General features: G+C 38.7%; 1 protein-coding gene across 1 annotated transcript in view; it reads left to right on the top strand.

Moving 5' to 3' along the window:
- The window catches only part of LOC306854551 (serine/threonine-protein kinase SIK2-like), a 44,375-nt gene that overhangs the window by 15,050 nt on the left and 7,532 nt on the right, over window positions 1–21,793 (top strand). Inside the window, exons 5-10 of the mRNA XM_079392676.1 lie at window positions 9,185–9,309; window positions 9,841–9,964; window positions 14,591–14,811; window positions 14,916–15,068; window positions 15,178–15,336; window positions 20,938–21,169. Coding sequence (XP_079248802.1) covers window positions 9,185–9,309; window positions 9,841–9,964; window positions 14,591–14,811; window positions 14,916–15,068; window positions 15,178–15,336; window positions 20,938–21,169 — 1,014 coding nt within the window. The remainder of the gene's footprint in view (window positions 1–9,184; window positions 9,310–9,840; window positions 9,965–14,590; window positions 14,812–14,915; window positions 15,069–15,177; window positions 15,337–20,937; window positions 21,170–21,793) is intronic.

Below are 21,793 nucleotides of genomic sequence, written 5' to 3' on the forward strand. Positions count from 1 at the left end.
GTTGGTGGAGCCATGACTTGCGTCAAGAGCACACAGGTGATTTCTGTGCTGAACTATATATACAGACTAAGGTTCATTTGCAGTTTCATTTGAATTTGAGCAATCAAGAGGTTACTGACTATTAAGTGAGCCAGGCTTTGAGCATCCATGCAATGCTCTCAGCGATAGGAGAGCTTCCCACACACGTGTGCACATATTCACACGTAGACCAAACATTGTCAGTTTCCCTGACACGTCAACCTGCTCTCTGCCCAAAACTCCACTATCATGTTGGTAGATTATGATGTTTGGCACATCAAGTAGTGCAGTGGCCAGTCACAGAGGAGTGTCCCACAAGGCTTTGTTAAAGGTATTTTTTGATTCACAGTCAGCCTCTCAGAAGATGGCTGAAGCTGGGTCACTCAAAGAAAGGTCATCAGCCTTTTATGTTCCACTTCAAACATTTATGTGATTATATCATGACTAAAAGAAGACAGTGAAACTCTAATCTATAAGCCATGAACACATATTTCCATAGGCTACTATACAGATATATAGTATAATATATGAAATAGTTTTCATTTTACAGTGGTTTTGTATTGTGATTACATGACATATAAATATTTTAAAGCATGAAGCAAGAGAGGAGTGTCCAATACCACTGTTTTCCCATAAATCTTGTTGAATGAGCAAACCTGTGGGAGTGAGAGACTTCCTGGGGGTGGGCAGTGATTGGGAAACCGTATGAAAATTGTTAGGATTGGATCCCCAGAGATCTTTACACAATCAACCTCCAGCACCAATCCAATGCACACCGTGGTTACGTATGTCCACTGCATAACAAAATTATGAGAGCCAGAGCTATTGACCTCAATAAAAGCTTTTATTTAAAGTAACAAAAAGATCAGCTCTGCCTGTAAATATGGCACTAGCCACTGTTTTCCAAGCTGCAGGAGTTAAGCTCTGGGGCCGGATGAGATTGAGTGATTCCTGTATTGAATGTTGAGGCTCACTCCTGCAATGTCTGCTGCTGGACTGATAGAGCATTGACGTCAATTCCTCCTGCTCAGCATTCAACTCATGAAGTGGGTCAGCGCAACTGATATGGACTCATCATACTGGCTTCTTACATCAAAGTCACAATGTAAAATGAACATACCTGCTTTTTATCTCTCCCTTAAGGTTCACATTTTCATTTTATGAGGCTCTTGAAGCTCAGATTCTAAACTAACTTGTAATACTCACTGGAATTGAAATAAAATCAAAAGATTTTACATTCCAGTGGTAATCTCAATTACTAAATTCAAATACTAAATCCCAAACAGAACTCACTGGGAAAAAAATCTGTATGTATGTGTATATAATAAATACAAAATATAATACATATACACATTTATATAAATTTTACTGTAAAAAAAAAAAGAGAAATATATATGATAAATACATATATAAATTTTGCAGTATGGGATGGTGAAGTCACTGGAATATATAATCATCTAACTTATTTTATAACCTTAAAACAGTAGAATTGCAATAAGTTCAATAATTAGGGTTGTCTATTTTTTTTACCCCATTGACATTTTTTCCTGTTTTAAGCATAAATCTAACAACATTTTTGAGGTTTATGCTTAAGACAGGAAAATAATGCCATGAAAAAATAAACCTAATTCAAAGATGTATTGTTTGGAAGCAGATCCTAATATCAAGTAAATTGAGAGGTTTTTTTCTTCTGGAAAAGATTATTGTTATTTATTTTTTAGATTTTTTCACACAGTTATGAACAAATACAGGCTTGTAGCCTATGCTTTTAAGGAAGGTCGACCGTTATACACAAGGACTTTTGTATTTTTCCAAGAGCATATTTGGCCATCTAGCACCACTGTCTTTGACTTCTGGCAGTGGTGGCCTTTGTATCTAATCTCTGAGCACTTTGTAAAGCTCATCCAACCCATTGAAGTCAGAGTGAGTTGGTGATGACGGTTTCCATCTTCAGGGTTTGCACGGCATGATCCACTAAGCCCTATTACAGATGCTATTCAGCCTATGTGCTGGCTTAGCGACCCTCTGTTTCTTCATTGGCTGTTGTCAGCATACCGTGTGATTAAAACATTTGCCAGTAGATGTACAGTGGTACTGTATAATGCTAATTTAGTCGCATAGGACTTTTAATTGACCTTATGTACTTTACTCTGATCTTTTATCATAATTTACACAATGTTACAGCTTGTTAGTCAAAGTATAAATCACGTCCCTGTTTATTTCTTTCATAAATGTCCAATGATGTAGTTTTGGTGTATTTCCTATTGAAACAGAAATTTAAGATGAGACATTTCGAAGGGCTTGTGTCTTTTATAAAATAGCCAATGGGCTTTAGTTACATCACAGCCATGAACATTATCCACTATTTTCTAGTCAAGGCAGTATTACATGGAGGGATATTCTCATTCCAGAAAGCATTTGATTGGGGAGAGATCTGTTGTGCAGGATCAATATTTCTACTCTGTTTTCAATAAATGTATAAAGTCTAAAGACTAAATTTTAAATGATTATATCTCAAATTAATTTGGAGGAGAACACTATAGATGATCTCAGTGACGCTGTCTCAGACTCATTTTGTTTTCATGGGATCTGAAAGATTTAAAAAATTGCTGTCTGACTGTACTGCAGGCAAAATTACACACTAATGGCAAAGTTTGTGTGGAAATATATTTGTTTTTGATAATGGCCTTTCAATGAGTACAGCACTAATATTAGTCATCAAAGTAGAAAGAAGTGGGCTGCAAAAGCATATTTCTGTGAGCTTTGAGGATGTGTGGAGGAAATGTGTTTTTGGCTTAGGTTATTAGAGAAGGATGTTTTTGCAATGTCTACTTTTAGAGTCATTTAAGGTCAACTTTACACCTCTGGTTCATCAGTAAACTGATTTTGCACAGGAATTATGGTATGCAAGTGGAAGAATATTATATTTCCCAACTCTTGACATTTGACGACAAAGGATTCACACGCTTATAGGATCCATTTTTCATTTTTTGCCACACTTGCCAAAAGTGGGTAAATTGAGAAAATTTAACAGCCATAAATATGTCTAGTAAATATGGAAGTAACTTGCACAACACTGTTTATGACTGGTGCATAAACAGTGTTGTGCAAGTTACTTCCATACTGTAATGCATTATAGATTACTTATTACTGTTATTTAAAAGTAATTCCTTACCTTACAATATTACTGTCTCAGTATTGTAATGCGTTACATGACTCCTGTATTTCTTTCGAGTTACTTATACCAAAATAATTACAGAAGTAGATGTTAACATTCTAAAATGTCAAAATGTACTGCAGAGCATTTTACATTCAGTAGTGGGCGATATGGTGTAGCTAATGACTGTGGGCTATCCAGGCATCTCGCGAATGTACAGTCTTCTGCCATCTTCACCCATTAGCTGCTTTTCCACTTGCCAGTGCGAGCCGGGGCTTACAGCGAGCCGGGCGGGGCTAATAGCCTCGGACCTCAAGCACGGAGGCAGAAATCATGCCGCGTTTCCACGGTCGGGTCAGTAGCCCCACGGCACTCTTGTAAAACCTGCCCTAAACACACCCTCACTGGACTACGTCACACGATACAAAGTTCCATCAGCGAGAGGGAGATGAATGAAATAAATCGCTAAACAAATATATCAGAAGCTGTCGTTGTTTAGTCTTTATTTACAAACTTGGACACCACACACAGCTGTTGACTGACCACGAACAGGAAATAGAACTTACTTGCGGCATTTTTTTATTCATTAATTTCTCACGGTCTTGCTGTTTTTCTTTTCTTTTTTTTCTTTGAACAATTAAATTTTGGACTAAAAGTGTGTTGTAAAGCAAGTGTTACTGAACATGTACCAAATAAAATATTACTGAAAATTGATTAGTAATGCCTTACACTACTGCGTTACAGCAAAAAGTAATCCGTTACTGTAATATTACTTTTGTAACACGTTACTCCCAACACATATTCATAATTGTTTATGAATATTTTATTCATATAAGCATGTAGAATTTTAAAGTTGAGACTTCTAGCTAGGGGTGTGCGATATGACGATTTTTGATCGTGGACGATAAAAATGTTGCACATTGTCAAATACAGTTCTGGCGCCTCCGTCTCTATATACTGTACAACACGACATACAGCAGTAGAGTTACTCAGACAGGACACTGCACTTATTCGCGATCGCAAAAGTACATTATTTGCGTACAAGCCTTGCTGGTTAAATGTTTAATTCGCGCGCTGGTCTGACGTGCACTTGTTCTGAGCGCATACACCTGAAGCACGCGCACTAAAACGCCTGTCTAACAGCGCCTGATTACTCAACTAAGTTATATTTTGCGCTAAAACTGTCAAAACGCACAAGGTTTATATACAGACTGAGTTGGTTATCTCTAAAATGAAAGTAAATAGTTAAGAGAGAAACGGATGCGTGCCTGTTTATTAGATGCGTGCAGCTCTTAAAGGGACAGGACACTAAACGTGCTGTCGACTGTCATTAAAGGGATAGTTCACCCTAAAATTTAATTTCTGTCATTATTTACTCAGTGGAAAACCAAACAGTTGCTGGTCCACATTGACTTTGATAGTAGGAAAGAACAATCCTATGGAAGTCACCGAGGACCAGCAACTGTTTGGTTTTCCACCTTCTTCAAAATAGCATTTATGTTCAGCACAAGAAAGAAACTCATTCCGGTTTAAAACAACTTTTGAGTAAATGATGATATAAAAATACAACATTATGACAGAATTGACAGACAGATGACAGAATATTAATTTGTGGGGGAACTATTCATTTAACGTTAACAAAACAACAAAACACAAAGAGAAAAATCACTCACTATTCTTGACCTGAAAAACTTTAATACAGTTGCTTTAGGAATCAGTCTATCTAGTGTTTTATTTTGATATTTGTTCATTCAATTTCATTGAATACTCTGCTAAATACACCTATTGTACCTGGAAATAAAGCACTGTTTGTTTTATTTGTATATTATGTGTATTTGTAATGTGTATCTTAAATAATGACAAAGATTTTTATCTTCGCCCACTTTGGCCTAAATATCTGCCATGCATCTTTGTCTTTCTAGTTTGGCTGTAATGCTCAGACAACTTGTAAAACCAAAATAGTAAAACTAACAAAGAATCGTGATAAAAATCGTGAATCGTGATATTTCTATAAAAAATCGTGATATGATATTTTTCCCATATCGCCCACCCCTACTTCTAGCCCTGGAAAAGTCATTTTGAAAGTCAACTTTCAAAAGTTGGTCAGTATGATTTATTATTTTATTTTTTTTGTAAAAAGAAATTAATGCATATATCCAGCATATATTCATTAAACTGATCAGTACTGACATAAAACCCATTTATAATGTCACAAGAAATAAATGCTAGTCTCTTCCACTTTGTTCATGAGACATTGAAGACTTGAGTAATGGCTGTTGAAATTCAGCTTTGCCATAACAGGAATAAATTTACATTTTAAAATATATTAAAGGGGTGGTTGATTGCGATTTAACTTTTTTAACGTTAGTTAGTGTGTAATGTTGCTGTTTGAGCATAAACAATATCTGCAAAGTTACGACGCTGAAAGGTCAATGCAAACGGAGATCTTTTAAAATTCTGGCAGATTAATGCCTACAAAAACGACTGGTAAGGGACTACAACGAGTTACTTCCCAGGTCCGATTCGTCATGAACCCAGATAAACCCCGCCCCCGGGAACAAGCAGTAACGGGGGCGAGGCCATGCTATGCTGCTTTAGAGAAGAGGAAGAGAAAACTACAGGTACATCTCAAAAAATTTGAATATCGTGAAAGTTAACTTTTTCTTCTAACTTATTTCAAAAAGTGAAACTTTCATATATTTTAGATTCATTACATGTAAAGTAAAACATTTCAAAAGTTTTTTGTTTTAATTTTAATGATTAGCGCTTACAGCTCATGAAAGTCAAAAATCAGTGTCTCAAAATATTAGAATATTTACATTTGAGTTTCAATTAATGACCATCCCTACAGTATAAATTCCAGGTATCTCTTGTTCTTTGAAACCACAATAATGGAGAAGACTGCTGACTTGGCAATGATACAGAAGATAAACATTGACTCCCTCCACAAAGAGGGTAAGTCACAGAGGGTCATTACTGAAAGGTGTGGCTGTTTACAGAGTGCTGTATCAAAGCATATTAAATGCAAAGTTGACTGGAAGGAAAAATTTGGGTAGGAAAAGGTGCACAAGCAACAGGGATGACTGCAAGCTTGAGAATACTGTCAAGCAAAGCTGATTCAAACACTTGTGAGAGCTTCACTAGGAGTGAACTGAAGTCACCACGCTCAGACGTCTTCAGGAAAAGGGCTACCAAGCCACTTCTGAACCAGAGACAACGTCAGAAGCGTCTTACCTGGGCTAAAGAGAAAAAGAACTGGACAGTTGCTCAGTGGTCCAAAGTCCTCTTTTCAGATAAAAGCAAATTTTGCATTTCATTTGGAAATCAAGGTCCCAGAGTCTGGAGGAAGAGTGGAGAGGCACAGAATCCATGTTGCTTAAAGTCCAGTGTGAAGTTTCCACAGTCAGTGATAATTTGGGCTGCCATGTCATCTGCTGGTGTTGGTCCACTGTGTTTTCTGAAGTCCACAATCAACGCAGCCATCTACCAGGAAATATTAGAGCACTTCAGGCTTCCTTCTGCTGACAAGCTTTATGGAGATGTTGATTTCATTTTCCAGCAGGACTTGGCACCTGCCCACACTGCCAAAGGTACCAAAAGCTGGTTCAATGACCATGGTGTTACTGTGCTTGATTGGCCAGCAAACTCACCTGACCTGAACCCCATAGAGAATCTATGGGGTATTGTCAAGAGGAAGATGAGAGACACCAGACCCAACAATGCAGATGATCTGAAGGCCGCTATCAAAGCAACCTGGGCTTCTATTACACCTGAGCACTGCCACAGGCTGATTACCTCCATGCCACGCCGCATTGATGCAGTACTTCATGCAAAAGGAGCCCCAACCAAGTATTGAGTGCATAGAAATGAACATGCTTTTCAGCCGTGTTGGGGAAAGTTACTTCTAAAAGTAATGCATTACAATATTACGTTACTCCCTAAAAAAGTAACTAATTACGTTACTTAGCTACTTTTTATGGAAAGTAATGTTACGTTACTTTTGCGTTACTTTTGAAATATGAGCAAGGCTTGATTGTTTTTAATACAATAAGTTCTAATTATAGCAAATGTAAAAGCCCTTTCACACCAAAAAGTGTAATGAATAAACCTCAGGCTGAAGGAAAAGTAAATTCACGTCTGTACAGTAGAACACAGGAGAAGAAGGTTCAAAACTCTTCAGCAATAAAAAAAAACCAATGAAGTACAATTGTTAGTTTATCTAAAGTCATTTTTGCTTATTAGTATGGTTGAACTGGATCATCAAAGGTCAGCAGCAAAGACATTGGTTAATAATGAGATTAGATACATTTGTGTTGTTTAACATATTCAATTATTGCAGGTTTGCGTCATATTCTGAGTTAGCATTTGAGTGTTTTAATTCATTTTGATGAATAATAAATCAGTTTTTTGTGAGTGGGATGAATTAATACACATTCACGTTGAGTCTAGAACTACAGTAACAGCATGTTCACACAGCGCACTGTCAGTCAATAAATGGGAAAAAACTAACTGCCGTTACTTTTTTGAAAAAATAACTCGATATTTTCTTGTAAAGTAAAAAGTAATGCATTACTTAACTAGTTACTTGAAAAAAGTAATATTACGTAACTCGCGTTACTTGTAATGCGTTACCCCCAACACTGCTTTTCAGAAGCCTGACATTTCTGTTTAAAATATCCTTTTAAACCATAATCATGAAAATTTCAAGAAATAAAGGCTTGAAATATTTCACTCTGTGTAATGAATCGATATAATATATGGGTTTCACTTTCTGAAATGAGTGACAAAAAATATTGACCTTTTTCATGATATTCTAATTTTTTGAGATGTACCTGTAGGGCTGCACGTAAAAAATCTATTCATATATGAATCGCGATTCTGTCTTCTAACGATTCTAATGGATTCACAAGTTTCAAAATCATGTTTAAAACAGCAGTTCTTAATACTGTTACTCGCGTCGCCCTGCTCTGCATCTCTCTCTCTCTCTCTCTCTCGTCAGATCAGCTCCAACAAACTGTTCCAATTATACACTTATTTTCACATAGCAATGAGAAGCATTATACATGGACGCGCGTGCGGTTGCCATGCTGTATTAAGGCTCTAATTAGGATAAAACCGTATATTAAAAGCTAACAGAAGCAGTAGCACTTACAAATAACAGCGTATCTAAAAGTATGAACCATTAAGAGCCGTGCTTGCACAGATACTGCATGATCCTCTTTACTAATATCCTCTGTCTCAATCGGGCTCAAATTGATAAGCAATATAGACGACGCCATTGTTTACAATACAATCGGAGCACATGCCGCTGAGCTGAGGGGCAGGACGTTCAGATGTGCAGTAGAAGCGGTTTAGCCAATCACAACACACTGGACCAGCTAACCAATCAGAGCCCATGATGTATTTCTGAGAGAGGGGCTTCATAAAACCAGGAAATAATCGGGGTGTTTATCAGAGAAGGGACAGAGAGGTGTGGAATAAAGGTAAATTATGTGAAAAATAATGTTTTTTTTAACTAAGCATGAGCACATGTTTGACTGCACCCCATAAACACAATCAAGCCTAGAAAAAAAAACAGTCAACCACCCCTTTAAAGTAGAAATCTGTTATTCTAAATTGTAATCATATTTCAGAATATTACTGTTATTATTGTATTTGTGAGCATAAGAGACTTCAAAATCATTAAAAAATCATTCCAACCCTAAACTTTTGAACAACAGTGTAATTTATTAAATCAGTTTATAAGAATGTGTAGGGTTTTTTGTTAGTAGTATTTAATCAACTTAAACACAGCAGTCACAAATGACTGAAAAACTTCACCAGTCACTAGGTATGGGAACCTGGGATTAAAATCAATATTGAAATGAAACCTCATTTGCTGTCCCCCTAAAGCTGAAATTTGATCTCCCTGATGTCCCTGAACACAGACATAGTGAACCCTGTCAGTTTCATTCTAATATCACCTTTCTCTTTTTTTTTTTTTTTTTTTTTTTTTTTCCATCCTTGCAGATTTTGGCTTTGGAAATTTCTTCCAGTCAGGAAAGCCCCTGGCCACATGGTGTGGGAGTCCTCCATATGCAGCCCCGGAGGTGTTTGAGGGACAGCAGTATGAGGGACCCCAGCTGGACATCTGGGTAATGCCGCTCTGCACTGATCTGACTAGCCGGCGTATCCATGCAGGTTCACACCACAGTGTGTTTGATAGTAAATGATTAGTGAGTCAGCTGACTGTTGTTTGTGTTACCACCTATTCAACCTTTGAGAACTCTGCTGACGCCAAAGCGTAAACCAAACACCCTGTGGTCCGTGTGAGAGAGATAGAGATCAGATCATGTGAAAGCTCTCTTGCTCTCTTTTTACTGCCATTAAAGGAAGAGTTTGTTAGAAAATCATTTACTTACCCTTAAGTCGCTTCCAAACCCATGACTTTTTTATTAGGCAAGATTCTCTTATACAATGAGAAAAGAGCAGCATTAACATTCTGCTAAACGTCATCTTTTGTGTTCCACAAAAAAGAAACTCATACAAAGTTAGAACTGACATGAGGGTTTATAAATATTTATTTTTTAGGGTGATCTATCCCTTTAAGTGTGTGCACCTGCACATTTGCACATTGTAATCATGTTATTCACCACTGAGTTGACGCTGTGTGTGTGTTCCTGCAGAGTATGGGGGTGGTTCTGTACGTGCTGGTGTGTGGCGCCCTGCCCTTCGATGGCCCCTCTCTCCCCATCTTGCGGCAGCGTGTTCTGGAGGGCCGTTTCCGTATCCCTTACTTCATGACAGAAGGTGAGATGCTCTCGTAGCACACGAAGCTGCCACTAAGAGAGGTTTTCTGGCAGCAGTTGCTGTTTTTTCATGAAATTCAAGCCTGGTCAATTAAAACATTCCATAAGTGCTTGGCTACAGTTTGTGTGTGTCTGGACTGTATAAAGAGGAAGGGCTCTAACTGCTCGGAGACGTTTAGCAGTGGAACATAAAATGAGTCATGATGATCCTCTAGTAAACTAGTCGTCCTGTAACCGTTTAGTCTATTAATGAAGTCGACTGGTAGGGATGCAGTGATATTACAATTCTGGTCGATACCAGTAAACTGATTATTTATTTTTATTCTGTTGATAATAAGCCAATTATGTGTCATTTATATACAATTAATTTTAAATGCTACAAGTGAATTTAAGCATCACAGCATTATATGTAAATAGGAAAAATTATTTTCTTTTTGAATTTTGTTAAATTGCATTTGTGTTATTAAATTATTAGCGTTTTCAAAGATTTCTAACAAAACCGTTTTTTCATGACTCTCAAAACAGCAGTATTTATTTGAATTTTTTTTTTTTTGTAACATTATAAAGTTTTTACTGTTAATTATGATCAATTAAATACATCCTTGCTGAATAAAAGTATTACTTTCTTTACAAAAAACATAATCTTACTGACACCAAACTTTTGAACTGTACTTTAAAAATAAAAAGCAGTAGACTAATGTATCTATTTTTTTCCCCGTAAAGTATATATTTTAGCATGGATTCCACTGTTGCCTATTTTATAGTGTGTCAAGTCATAGATAGTATTTTGAAAGCATGTCTCAAGATCATGCTAGCTGAATTAACCCACTAAACAAAACGCATCCAATTAGGGTCAGGTGAACCAGAAAGCCAATCTAATTACATAGGGCTTCCTTAAAACTGATTAATCCACTAGTTGTTAACCCACCCACTTTAATGTGAGTGACCCATGCTAAATAAAATCACAGCAGTCAACATTTACTCTACTCATTTTACAGGCAGAAAAGCACAAGCCACGAAGGCCAAGATTGTGATCGAGATAGAAAGGAGAGCAAGAGAGATAAAGTGAGAGGGTAATGGGTGAGAGCAAGACAGTTTCAGACTATCCTCACTGGCTGCAAGCCAGTTCACGGCAGACTCTGAGAGAGGGAGGGTGGTGGGCCGCTCTTGATGTAAGAGTCAGAATGTCACATTCGTTCGTTCTACACAAGCTTTGCTCGCTGTGATTAAGCACGGATCAAGTAACCCAAGGAAGAGCGGACATACACTAACCTACTGGTCCTGGCAGGATGGCCCCTAATTTGTAGGGGTCAGTTGACTTTGTTCAAGACATTTAAATAATTTAGCCACGTTGAGACTTTTACCGGATAATTTAAGCCCTTTCGGGTCTCAGAGTGAAGCTGAGCATTACTCCCCAAATGAGAAGAACAGCGTGCACTTTTCCTTTACATTTCCTTTTCAAATGCTCTCATCACACAGGATTTCACCCCTACAGAGTATTGACCCCTCCTCAGCGTGCACTTAGCCAAGAGCGCTAGTACACACCACACACTACATGTTACACGCTACGCGGTGAATACAGCACACACACCATTGGGAAAGATTATGAGTGCCTGGTGTGTTATACAGGGAGTTTTGGCTTACTTCTCTGTGAAGGAGAAGTACTTATCCAGAATTATCCTGGTAGGTTTAATGAGGACTTGAGCCGATGGAACATTCAGGAACTTGCACAGGAATAGCATTATCTTCTATGACATGTACTGTAGGACAAATATCAGAAAAGCTCAACTTTCCTACATTTGTCTAATAATCAGGGGTAAAATAAAATGATGGATAAGGAAGATACTTTTACTTAGAAATGTGGGTTTCGCTGCAGATTAGGAGAATGTGTTTAGCACACTGTAAAATAAACTGTTAAAGGGTTAGTTCACCCAAAAATGAAAATTCTCTAACTAATTACTCACCCTCACCTTCATGTTGTTTCAAACCCGTAAGACCTTCGTTCATCTTCGGAACACAAATTAAGATATTTTTGATGAAATCTGAGAGCTCTCTGACCCTCCATAGACAGCAGGTGTCCTTACAAGATCAAGGCACAGAAACATAGCAAGGGACATCTGTAAAACAGTCCATGTGACACCATCTGCATATATACCACAAAAGCATTTGCTGTTGCGTGCTGCATAGGGACTGTACATTTACACAGAACGTTTACAGCTGGAGATTTTTGTTGAAATATACAACAGTAACATTTAAGGCTTCACTGATGTTGCATCATTTGCACGGAACCAAAGCAGCATCTGATCCTCTTATACTGGGGTCTTTAAGCAGATGTTAAAGTCGACAATACTTCTGAAACAAGGTTCTGTGGGCGGAACTTGAACTTTTTAAGGTAAATATAAATATTTATGTTCAGGGAAAACAAAGCACTGCATACCAACACCAGAACGTCATCCTTACCATGATTGAAGAGGTGAAATGGTGTTGATCTGATTTGAACAGCCAAGATCAGTGAACTCCAAGAGGAAACAAGACTCTACAGCAGCTGTGTAAGATCTAAAGCTCAAAGACGCTGGGCCATGTTCCATGATTTAAAACACAAGTCAGTTACAAAATGGCTCAGACACTCTGTGTTTTAGGATTTTAAAATTCTAGTCCTGGGCTTGAAGGGATAGTTTACTCAAAAATAAAAATTTAATAATTTCCTCACCCTCATGTTGTTCCAAACCTTTTATTCATTTCTCTTTTTTTCTGTAAAGCAAATTAGAAGATATTTAAGAATGTTGGCAACCAAATAGCTTTTGTTCCCATTGACTGCCATTGTATTGTTTGTTGATATAATGGAAGTCAAAGGAACCGAAACTTGTCACCAACATTCTTCAAAATAGTTCATGTTCCATCTAATAAGAAAGAAAGTCATACAGGTTGTTACTGACATGCGGAATAAATGATAACCGAATTTAAATTTTTAATTCATAAATACCGTTCTCAATTTCGTCTTTAAAGCACTTGGTGATTTAAAAAGCTAGAAATATCAGTATAACATATCAGTTTGCATCTGAAGAACCATTCATCCTAAAATGAAGGTTCACACGCTGTTCCTCGCGGCTGTATTTATGCATATGATTTCTACATGATTATGGTAATAAGATTCTCTGATTCCCGCTGCTGAAGTGAGGGAGCCATCGGGAGGAGGATGTTTCCAGCAAGACATCCCACTGTGTTCCAGCACAAGGAGTATTACTGTAGCTGTGCGACTCCCTCTGTTTGCTCTAGTGTCTCGCAGGCTCTCCAGCAACCATACTTGCAGCAGATTAACAGGATGAGCAAGTTTTGAATAAAATGGTCAGCAGCGAGATGCAAAGGAGCATTGAGAACGCTCGCATCACCACCAGCCCCATGACGTCAGTTTCATTCAGCCTAGCTGAGTCAGACATGGTCAACAGTCAAGGGCACAGGGACAGACAGACAAAAGGCCTTGTGCATTCTTGGATGAGATAATGTGATTTGGGTTTGTGTTAGTCCGACAGTGCAGTATTTGTTGGGTGTTTTTTTTTTTTTTAGCTGTAGACAGACTGTTCCACAAATCTGGTCCCAAGCATTAGACGGTACAGGCTGTCGCCACTTCTGAGTGTACTGTGTGTCTCAGATGCAGCAGTGTTTACTGTGAAGCAAACACACTGTGACCCTTTCAGGTTGAGATTGTACAGAGCCGCTCAGTTCTCACTGCTAAGACAAGCACAGAACTTTCTTTCTGCTCCCACAATTATGATAATACTTGACTAATAATAATAATAATAGTAATCGTTTACTGGTAAGTGTTATCAGAAGAAACAGTTCCTCGGCCAAGTAAACTGTAGGCTGTTTGGGTTTTGCAAAGGGAAAGGGTTTTCTGTTTGGTGCATATGGTGTCACGTGTATTTAGCAATATTTTACAATGAGGTTTGTATCATTTTAGTACAATTAATGGCCATAAATGTTTCTGCCGCAAAGCTGTATTTTGTATTAAGTGTGTATTAAAATGGGTGTTCTTAGACATGTGAACCAAAACACCTAGCAAATTGTCTTGTAATTTTGTGTATTCCTGTCATTTTCCTTTGTCATTTTTCAAAGCAGATTTCAGCCTTTACTTCAATGCCTTCAATGTCTAATGATACTTCAGAAATCATTCTGATATGCTGATTTGGTGTATTATTATCAATGTTAAAAACATATTTGTGGAAACCATGATACATTTTTTTTTCAGGATTCTTTGATGAATAGAAAGTTCAAAAACTTTTAAATGGAAATCTTTTGTAACATTATGTCTTTACTGTCAAGCAAATGTGTTCTTGCTTAAAGTATTAATTAAATAAATTGTAATGACCCCAAGCTAGTGAGTATGATTTAAAAACATTACCCATTTACTTTTTGGTGTAAGGGAGGCCAGCTAGTAAGAGCTGTGCAGGTAAGCCTCACTTGCCTGCCTTCTTTAATGTACTTGTTAGCACACCTTCATCCCATGCTGGAAGCGCTGGTTTGAATCCCACTTGGAGCGAGTTGAATAGAACTGGAAAGGTTATACTGGCGAATGTTATTTTTGGCAAGTGTCATGTTTATCTTTTTTCTTTTTCTCTTTTCTGTGCAGACTGTGAGCATCTGATCAGGCGGATGTTGGTGTTAGACCCCTCCAAGCGTCTGTCTATAGGACAAATAAAGGAACACAAGTGGATGGTGATGGAGGTGCCTGTGCAGCGCCCAATGTTATATCAGCAGACTGCAGAGAGGGAGGCTGGTGTGGGAGAATACAGTGAACAGGTGCTCCGGTTGATGCACAGCCTGGGCATCGACCAGCACAAAACCGTAGAGGTGAGAAATTACACAAATCTTAAGAAATTAAACTGCACTCTTAATGTTCACACAGGCTTGACTAATGTGGCTCTTTTTTGATAATTTCTCCATCTGTTCTGAAGTCTCTTCAGAATAAGAGTTACAATCATTTTGCTGCTATCTACTACTTGCTGGTTGAGAGGCTAAAGGCCCACCGCTGCAGTTTCCCAGTGGAGCCTCGACTCGATGCCCGCCAGAGACGTCCCAGTACGATTGCAGAGCAGACTGTCGTCAAGGTTTTACTCTTCAAATTGCCTTTGAAAATGAAATGAACAGCAATGTAAACATGGCGTTGGCCAAGCAGTTGACTCTTTTTGTTGGTGTATCTCTTTTTCTGCACTGTAGGCGAGCAGCGCTGCTCCTCAGGTGAGCCTCCTGCCTCAGAACGTATGTCTCCTGCGATCCCCAGCTGTGCCTCAAGCTTCTGCAGACTCCTTCACGTTCCCACAGTCCTCCTGTGCTACCGAACACATCCTCATGGAAGAGGAGGTTGGGACTCCCAAAGTAAGTGAGAAATGGATTAGAGGTTGAATTATGAGGGAATTAATTTTTTTTACTCTCTGTAGCCTGTTTAGACTAGCATAGAAAATGTTTAAGATCTCCTAAAGTTTGAGTGCCAATACCGTCGTTAGATGAAATGGAGACCAAGAACCAATGTCAAAAATAATTTTTTGTTAAAGATAGATAGATAGATAGATAGATAGATAGATAGATAGATAGATAGATGGATGAATGGGTCAAAGACGGATGAATGGGTCAAAGACGGATGGATGGATGAATGGATGGATGGATGAGTCAAAGACGGATGGATGGGTAGACGGATGGATGGGTAGACGGATGGATGGGTAGATGGATGGATTGGTCAAAGGCGGATGGATGGGTAGATGGATGGATTGGTCAAAGACGGATGGATGGGTAGATGGATGGATGGGTCAAAGACGGATGGATGGGTAGATGGATAGATGGGTCAAAGACGGATGGATGGATAGATGGATGGATGGATGGGTCAAAGACGGATGGATGGGTAGATGGATAGATGGGTCAAAGACGGATGGATGGGTAGATGGATGGATTGGTCAAAGACGGATGGATGGGTCAAAGACGGATGGATGGATGGATGGATGGATAGATAGATATTGTTTTAAACAAATTGTTTTAAATATTTTTTATGTGTGTGTGTATGTATGTGTATATATGTATATATGTATATGTGTGTGTGTGTGTGTGTGTGTGTGTATATATATATATATATATATATATATATATATATATATATATATATATATATATATATATATATATATATATATATATATATAAATAAATCTGTCAACTAACATCTGTTGTGACAGAGTTGAATCTGACTGCTGCCCGCTGAGTGCTCTTGCACTCCTTCCCTACATTGCTGTTAAGCAACTTCAATCCTTCCAAGGTCAGGCAGTGGGCCTGGCTGTTTGCTCAGGCCTCCTCATCACGCCCGCTCCCTGAGGAGCCTTTTGTTCAGAACCGTCCTGACAGACAGCCAGCCAGATCGGCTGCCAGCTTGGCATACAGAACAGGAATAACAGCACAGGAGCCGGCCAGCTCTGCCACTCTATCTCACTAGAGTCCTAGTTACGCTGTCTTCATTTTTATCTGTCTCTCTCTGCTGTCAGTCTGAGACAGTAATCTACTCTCTCCAAGACTCTTCTTTCACACACATACTTTGTTTTAATGCCTTTTGCGTCGATGAGGGAGAAGCTGTTTACGTTGATGGTTTTTAGCAGCCTTAGTCATTTTTGTCTCTGTGTGTCTCTGATGGTGAGGTGAGACATACACTGTGAGTGTTTTCCCCCTTGAGGCCGTCCACAGCTGCTTGGCTTACATAAGCGGGTCAGACTGCAGTCGTCTCTGGCAGTGACACACATTGGACGTGACAGCTGTCCATTCGCCTCGGCTTAGTCGTTCCACTCTTTCTTCTCTCTCTCTTTCACTCTCACATTCAAGCACATCACAAATTGTCTGGGTTTGTGTGCGCCGGTATTTTACCATCTTCGGAAATGTGGAGTTATTGCGCATTCATGGCTTTCATACTGAACATTGCATCAGCCAGTTCCTCTCTTGAACAATATGTTCAATAAACAATTCCTCACAAAATTTCTCTTATTGTAAAACTTGGATCAGTAAATGTCACCTGTATACATGTTTGGGTTTGGTTTTGCAGAGGAAATAATTGATGCAAAACTCAGTACTAGGAAGTCATTTGGTTGGTATTTATATGAATGATATTTAAATAGGATATTTAATGCAAAAAAATCAAGTCATTTCCAATGTTCTCATTGTTTTATTATAGTTTTGTATTTTTGTCATTTATTACATTTTTAGTTTTTTCTTGTGTATATAGTTTCAATTAATTTGTATTCATCCGTTTGTTTATTTAGTTTTAGTTATTTTAGTACATCAAGTTTAATTGAAACTGAAAAATGTTGCTTTGGCAAGTTTGTTTTCTTACATTTTATTTCAGTTTACATTTATTTTGTTTCAAATAACATTTTTAATGGATTTAGTTTTAGTTAAAGCTGCAGTCTGTAACTTTTGCCTCTTTGTCGCCATCTCTGTTTGAAAACCTGGAATTGCAGCTTTTTGCGGAAATATCTTCCCTATATACAGTATGTCCTTTGGCACGGCTCCGGTTCTTTGTAAACCCTAGAAATGGTTGTGCGTGAAAATCCCAGTAACTGAGCAGATTGTGAAATACTCAGACCGGCCCGTCTGGCACCAACAACCATGCCACGCTCAAAATTGCTTAAATCACCATTCTTTCCCATTCTGACATTCAGTTTGGAGTTCAGGAGATTGTCTTGACCAGGACCACACCCCTAAATGCATTGTATATGTATATATACATATACATATATACATATATATATATATATATATATATATATATATATACACACACTGTGCCTTGGCCTGGATTGCCGTGTGTGGATCTCTCGCGTGCATTTGTGGATTGCTCTGTGTGTGGATCTCTCGCATGCATTTTTGAATTGTGTGCGCGTGTGGATCTCTCATACCCCCTTTCCACCAGCAGGAACCAGGTGCTAGTTCAGAGCCAGTGCTATTGCCAGTTCTTAGTTGGTTCAACTGGCGATCCCTTTAAGAACCGGTTGCTTTTCCACAGGCTAGAGAGCCAATACAGAGCCAGGTCTTACGTCACTGAATACGTTTCACGTTTCCTTCTAGCCCAGCAATGTTTTAGTGCTACTTACGAACCGCTTTTACTGGTTCGGAGCTGGTGCTTTGGGTGTCGAAAGACAAAGAACCGGTTTGAAACTAGGCTCTGGCTTCGAACCAGCACTGGAACTGCCTTGGTGGAAAAGGGGTATCACATGCATTTGTGGATTGTGTCCGTGAGTGTGGATCTCTTGCATGCATTTGTGGATCGCCCTGTGGATCCTTCACGTGCATTTTTGGATTGTGTGCGCGAGTGTGGATCTCTTGCGTGCATTTGTGGTTTGTGTGCGCGAGTATGGATCTCTTGCATGCATTTTTGGATTGTGTGCACGACTGTGGATCTCTCGCATGCATTTGTGGGTTTTTGATATTGAGGATATGATACTGTTTTCACTCCATAATCCGCCACCTGCAGGACCCTCACATGCGATCTAGACTAGTAGCTGGGACAACTTTGTTTACAGAATTGACATAATGACGTGGCAGGGTGCTTGAATTTCTCACGAAAAGAAAACATTAGAAAACATTATTATAAGCTAACCGCTGTGAATGGGGCTAAAGTAAGGCGATAGTTTTGAACACTGGCTAGTTATGTACTTGCTCAAATATTGATTTTGGATAATTTTTAACCAGTTACGGACTGCAGCTTTAACATTAATATACCAGGTTTTATTCTTCAGTTTTTTTCATCACAAATTGATTAGGTCAAAAAAGAGCTATTTATGATTGGAGTGTGGACAGGAGATCTTGTTGACATTAGCAAAAAAAAAAAAACTTTACAAAAAGATGAAAAAAATTGCACAAATAGTGGCTGTTTTCACACAGGTTTCCCCAAACACGCCCCCATGTGCTATTGGCTGTACAAACAGATAGCTCTGCCCCAAACTCACACCATTGGTTGAGGCAGTGTTGCTGTTGTCAGGCTATTTGAGATGGTGACATAGAGATGGTGTTTACACTTTTAGGGGAAATAAATGGCTTATTTATAGTTGTCGCTACATATTAAGATGAGACATTTTAGCACTGAAAAATGACACCCTTTCCCTTTTAAGATCAGAGGAGGAATTGTGACACTCTCCAATATGAGATAATTAAAATATGAAGCTTGTTCTCAGAGTACGGCACAACCCCTGGTAGGGAGGGGGGCAGCTGCGATTGCATAATTTGTTCAGAGTCTGTATAATCACACTGTTTGTTTGTGAATAACAAAGGGGCAGGGCAAAATGATGGGCTATAATGTAAAAAAAGAGAGAGAGAGATAGAAGGAAAGATGAAAAAGAGAGGATCTGGAGCTGTTCTTTTAACTGTGTGTTGGGATAACAGCATTCCTGGCCCAGCATGCTGCAGGAAACTCAACTCATCCAGATGATCCATGTCAGTTGAGTGTGTGTTTGATGGCATGTCTCAGTGTACTCCGTCTGCATGAGGCTCTGAAGGCCCTCTCAGCCAAAACACACTTCCTGTCCCTGCATTCCAGACTTCCACCCCCTCCTCTCCAGCTCACTCATTCGTTTGAGCGAAAAGCAATAGTGAAAGAGAGGGAGCAATAAAAAAGAGCCAAAAAGGGAGAGACTACAGTGCTTTTGTTTACTCTCACTTCGTCCCCAAATCATTAGGGAATGTTCATGAAGTTCAGCCTGTCAACTGTGCTTTTATCTCACAATGTGACTATATATTATAAAATGATGGCTTTATCGTAATTGCCATTGCAACTTCAGTTCTCAAAATGACTATTACTCATAATTGTGACTGTATAACTTACAAAATGACTTAGTGCTGTATCTTGCAGTGTTAATATCTTACATTTGTGATTGTGACTTTGTTTCTGGAAATTGCAAATATATTTCTCGTAAATGCAACCTTATATCTCTAAATTACACCTTTTATAGACTTTATCTAAGAAAGTTACATTATATTTTGAGATTATAATTTAATCATAATTGCACCCTCTATTTCACAGTTGCAACTTATTCTAGTATGCAACCATTTTGCATAATTGAGTGCATTTACATGGACCCTCTTAATGCGATTATAATGAGATTTTGACTATTGCGATTAAACTTTACCTCATGTAAACGCAATACTTCGGTCTAAATGATGCGATTAAGATCATAATCGCAGCAAGCATAATCGTATTAACATAACAATCGTACGCCGATTTTAATTGAAATATACAGGCATGTAAACACCTTAATTGCAGTATTGCCGCTCTGACCAAAGTGCGCATGCGCTCATGACGCTCACCTGTAATAATACGGAGATTAGAAACGATGGTGGAGAAGAAAGCATCGCATTTCTGGGGAAAGCACAACTAGCTGTCACCAGTCTCTGTTCCTTACCCTCATCCAGAAACGGCGAATAGAACGCGACGGCAGTGTATAGGCAAACAAATTCCATCACATTTCTATGGTGCCGAAAAAGCATAGAATACAGCCATACAAAATCATTATGCATTAGACGTAAATAAATTAAAATAGCAGCCAGTAACCTTTTTCACCTGTTCTTTCAGAGTCCATCATTTGTACTGTGCAGTGGGGTATGTGAATAATGGCAGTAAAAATTAACCACAATTCTTAGCGAATAATAAGAATATGGAAATTGCATGTAAACGGGAGTAAGAGCTTTGCTCATGACATGTAAACATCATAACGCGATTAAGTCCTTACTCTGATTATTGGAAATAATCGCATTATTCATGCACATGTAAACGTAGTCATTGTTACGATGGAATTTAAAATATGATTTAATATCTTGTGTTGTGACAGTCTCAGGTTTGCAACTTTGAATTTATATCTCCCATTTGCGATTTCAGGTCCTCTAGAAAAGCTTTCCAAATACTTTTTGCTACAAAAAAACATTATATTTAGAGATCTTTACATTGTTTTGCAGGTCAACGGCTGCATGCTGGACCCCCTGCCCCCTGTGGCTGTTCGCAAATCCAGCGCTTCGTCCCCCAGCAACATGATGGAGACATCTATAGACGAGGGCATCGAGACGGAGGAGCTGGACACTGAGGATGATCATACTCATGTTTTCAATGCCTATCAGACGGCCCGCTTTGGTCAGCGCAGACACACACTGTCTGAGGTCACCAACCAGCCAGGAATCATTACCAGTGGAGGTGGGTGTCGATTAAGGCTGATGATACACTGGGCAACTTTTTGAGCAATGTTGCCAGGCAACTTTGTGAAATGTTGCTGTCAAGGGCAACCAGGTGAGACACAGGGCCCGTGACCGATCTAAAATATCCAGATAGAAATGAGTTACCCATTTTCAATGGAATAGTGCCCAAGCAACATTGCTCAAAAAAAGTTGCCCGTGTATCATCAACCTAAAGGCCGTTTCACGCTGGACGCGATGCGAAAAAGCTAGACGAATCGCCGATGAACGGTGCTTTCACACCGAGCGTGAAACAAATGTTCGCCTTCTGCTAATTCACACCTGCATGCTAGGTGGCACAACCAACAATGCATTTTTCCTCAGATATGTATCTCATATATGGATTTAACATCATCTGCTGCTCAATATATAGCATTAAATTAATATAGCTAAATAAAGTTTGATTCTACGCCAGAAACACAAACTATCTATAATGCTTTACAAGAAAACATCTTGAAATATAAATAGAAGTACAATTAGCATCGAGCCACATTTGAAAATGTGTTATTATTAATGTTTTTGCTTAAAACCCACCTTAAACCATCATCGATTGCTTGTAATAACTTCTGATTGTGATCTATAGTTG

This window comes from Barbus barbus, assembly GCF_936440315.1.
Source record: "Barbus barbus genome assembly, chromosome: 34".
Taxonomy (NCBI): Eukaryota; Metazoa; Chordata; class Actinopteri; order Cypriniformes; family Cyprinidae; genus Barbus; species Barbus barbus.